Genomic DNA, 3938 nt, shown 5'->3' with positions numbered 1-3938 from the left:
CACGTGAACAGCATCGCCACAAAACTGCCCCCAGAAACATGCACCCAGGAGGCTCTGCCCATGCTAAAGAGGCTCAGCCAACAGGCAGTGAAAGAGACCCCTGCTATAACCAAATATAGTCTCTCTGCCAGAAAACCTGAGGTCATGTTTTCCTAATAGTTCTGCCTTTTATGCCGGATAGCTACAGCTGTTGGGGCCTTTCCCCTTTGTGTCCCTGGAAGGAAAGCAAGCACTCTCCGAGGTGCCAGGAACAAGCTCCACGCCGCAGAGGGGGTTTCTCAGAAGCGTTTATTTCACTGCTGACACGGGGGCTGCAGGAGGCAGCTGCTCACCGAGCTGCCCAGCTGCAGAAACGTCACTCCCCTTAGTCACAACAGTCCACGCTGGTGTCCGCTCACCTTTCAGCACTTACATTAACAGACCTACACCACTGGGACATTCACCTGCTAGGGACACCACTTCAAAGGATTAAAAATAACAATGACAATAATAATAAAGCAATCTACGAAGAAACACTTGGAGACATGCCTAAACAAGATTTTAGACTACATGGCAGATGAAATTTGATGGTTTTTTTGGCAGATAAGTGCTGACTGCTTCCCTGCCAATCTGACATGGTGCCAAGCTGGGGAGCACTCTCAGACTGGACAACAGCTCCCCATTTCCTGCCCCATAGCAGGAAACACTTCCAGGTCACAGCTCATACTTCCAAAACTACATGAGATTATGTGCTTGAAAAAGGTGCCAGGGAGTCCTGAGACTTCCTTCTGTGACACTGCTTGCTTCCTACCAAGTGGCAGATACTTAAGTGCGGAAGAGTGCCTGAGCTGTGGGGTTTCTTCCTTCTTTTCTTTTAAATAAAAACAAAAGGTGATTGGTAAAATGTTTTTCTTAGCAGAGGTGGACAAAAAAAAAAATTAAAAAAAAATCACATTACACTGGAAATCTATAGATTGGCCCACAAGAAAGAAGCAGCTATCTACTATTGCCCCATAATGAGTTTTTCTTCACCTACAGTTTCAAATTCCCAAGTTAGGTAGGGAGAGGCTGACCACAGGAAAAAAATAGTGTTTCCAAACAATTCCACTGTTTTAAATGTTATCCTTTTGAATTCTTCATGTAAAGTAGAAGTAGTCGTTTAAGGAAACACTGCCTTTTCTTCACAACATTCAGAGCTTTGGGCTTTTTTGGGTGAGAGGAAGAGAGAGAAAGAAAACAAGCCTCCCGGAGATGAAATGCTGGCAGTTTTGATACAGTCTGGAAGGAAAGCACAGTTATAAAAAGGAAGGAAATAATTTAGTGAATCTGCAGATAAAAGGGAAAAATATAGAGTGCTGACAGTTTGCACTGTGCCCGCTCCAAGTGTGGAATTACCCACCCTGTTCACATGGAAACACTGTCACACACAACTGTCAGGAGAGGGAAAGTGGACACTCACAAACCTGTAGTTTAATTTTGCAGGAATCAGTAATATAGAAGCCTTTTGTTGCCCCTCCTACTACCAGACAGAATGTATTTTAAGGCATACTTTAACATCCATTTCTTCCTAAAGCAACTTAAAGTGTAACAAGCCAAGATGTCAGACAGAAAACTCAACAATAGCTACTCTGACAGAGGTGAAAGCTGTTATATGTACAGTGCAGCATTTGCCTTCAAACAGGGGAGTCCTGACTTTGGGAAAAAAAAAAGAACCGCAGACCCAGATTCTAAAAAAGCAAACATTACCAACACAAGGAATGTTCATTAGAGTCCAGTTCCCACTAGAGCTACTCAACAGGAGGATGTACGAGGTGATTATGCTAAACTGTACTGATTGACTGTTCCCAGAGCGTGCCCTCGGGAAGGGGGCAAAACTGTGGGAGGCCAAACTCTGCAGTACCCTAGTGCGAACTGCCTCAGAGGAAAAGCCTGTAGTCCACAAGCCTTTATACCTATTGTTAGGCTTCACTAAGAGATGTAGTAGTCAGGTGTCACCCAAGAACTTCAGGACACTCCTGTAAAGGTGCTAGTCCTGCGTGGATTCTAATGCACATCCCCCATGAAGAGAGTCCTGCACAAAGCCTCCTGCACACACACATCTGCCAGGCTTTCCCTCCTCCTCGACTGCAGCCACCTCACAGCCACCAGAACCTCACGTAGACGATCAGCATGATAAAGAACACGGCTACGGCCGCCAGCTTGGCGTAAGTGGAACGCATGTTCAGGTACTTCGCGTCCTGGCGGTACTTCTTGGACAAACTGGACAGGTTGTTGGCCTTGGAATCCAGGGCTGTTAAAGGGAAAGGGGAGACAAGTTAATGAAGATTAACCCAAACACATGTTCCCCAAACATTACGCTAACTGTACAAGTTTCTCTGGAGCAGCTGGGAGTGCAGCAGCGTCACATGGCAGTACACCTTGTGCCTACGTGCAGTGCTCTAGTGCTTGTCCTGCTGGAACGAGAGCCACCCAAGCTAGTGAGATGCTGGCCTCACCCAAAAGAAGCACCAGTACCTGTCAGGTTGCAACTGATCCAATCAAAACAACCTCCGAGTCCACTGCTATGCTCAGGAGGCTCATGGACTAGCAAGCCTTTCCCTCCAGGATGCTCTACTCACCCAGCTCACCGAGGGGACAGGGAACCACATGCCAAACATCAACCATGGCCTGTACCTGAAAGTGCCTCTCCTCGCTGTAAGACTTCCTCGATGTTGGCCACCATAATCCTCTGCACATCTTGCAGCTCTGTGTTGATGGAGCCCAGATTTCTCCTCGCCCGGCTATCAATGTAGAGCTTCTTGGTTTTCTGGATGTAGGTGTCTGGAACAGAAGGGGCTATCAGAGGGAACCTCACCTACCACAGAGCAGCCTGACTGCCAAAGGAGTGGGGGCATTGCTAAGACAGCCAGCAGACTGCAAGCAAATATTCACTGGAGCAAAGCCAAGAGCCTTAAAGGAGGAAATCTGCATCAAAGGACATTTACCACTTCACATTTACCAAAGGAGTCCTTACCACTTCACTATTCTCTTGCTTAAAACACCCATTTCTCTAGTGCCAAGAAGGGGTTGAACTGTCAACTCCATAAGCCAAGCTGGAGAGGATCCTGTGGGTGCTGCTCCCCCCAGCAAGAAGTTTCCTAACTAGCCACAAGGAAAAGGACCTCACCAAATTCAATGAAGGAATAGGGCCTGGAAACCGTTGGCACCTTCTTGCCATGCTGCTCATCAAACTCTGAATGCAAGTCTTCCAGGTATGCAAAGGCCAGTTTCTTGGGGAATGCAGCTTCACACAGGACCAGGTAACACACTCCTTTCTCAATGATGTAGCTAAAATAATAGCAGACAGAGCACTCATCAATCAGTTTTAAATCTCTCCTATCAAACACTGCCCTGCATACCTTTATTCCTATGAGGCAATGAGAACTGGGTACAGGGACTTCCAGTTGGTTGTGTCCAGATCATGCACACACCTTTCTACAGAGTAATGGCTTATTGTTTTCTTTAACTAAAATACATCTTCTTGTAGCCTCTGACCCTATACCTGTGCCAAAAGCCCTGAACTTTTATTTCACTGGAACAAAAGTTGGCCTGTGAATTTCATTAGCTTAACAAAATACCAGCAACAAAAGAACTATAATTTTGGAGAAAAAAAGGGGAGTGGGAACAAAACAAAGTTTGCAAGCAGACTAGAGGGAAAGGTGGCCAACACAGCTCTATGACAACTCAGCACAGCCAAGTACTTGAGGCCCACAAACAGGAAGCTCTGCCCTGAAATTAGGACATGCACAAAAATTTAGTCTCAGCGTGCCAAAAAGCCACCGTGTGACTGTCAGTTACCATCTTCCATTTTGGAGGGCTGAGCATCCCCTTCACCCCAGCACCAGCCTGTTGCTGAGGTGTTGCTATGCACATCCGTGACCTCAAAGTCAGCTGGGGAAAAATACTGGTGCTAGATGGGT

The 3938-nt window shown here is 46.5% G+C and overlaps 1 protein-coding gene across 1 annotated transcript in view; it reads right to left on the bottom strand.

The window, feature by feature from the left end:
* Window positions 1-1608: 1608 nt before the first annotated feature.
* The window catches only part of SEC22B (SEC22 vesicle trafficking protein homolog B (S. cerevisiae)), a gene marked incomplete at its 5' end in the record, with an annotated part of 5306 nt that continues 2976 nt past the window's right edge, over window positions 1609-3938 (bottom strand). Inside the window, 3 exons of the mRNA XM_008939231.1 lie at window positions 1609-2269; window positions 2653-2799; window positions 3146-3306. Of these exons, the coding sequence (XP_008937479.1) occupies window positions 2115-2269; window positions 2653-2799; window positions 3146-3306 (463 nt within the window). The remainder of the gene's footprint in view (window positions 2270-2652; window positions 2800-3145; window positions 3307-3938) is intronic.

Source organism: Merops nubicus, unplaced genomic scaffold (genome assembly GCF_000691845.1).
Source record: "Merops nubicus isolate BGI_N331 unplaced genomic scaffold, ASM69184v1 scaffold17684, whole genome shotgun sequence".
Classification (NCBI taxonomy): domain Eukaryota; kingdom Metazoa; phylum Chordata; class Aves; order Coraciiformes; family Meropidae; genus Merops; species Merops nubicus.
This window is presented reverse-complemented; position numbering and strand designations above follow the sequence as displayed.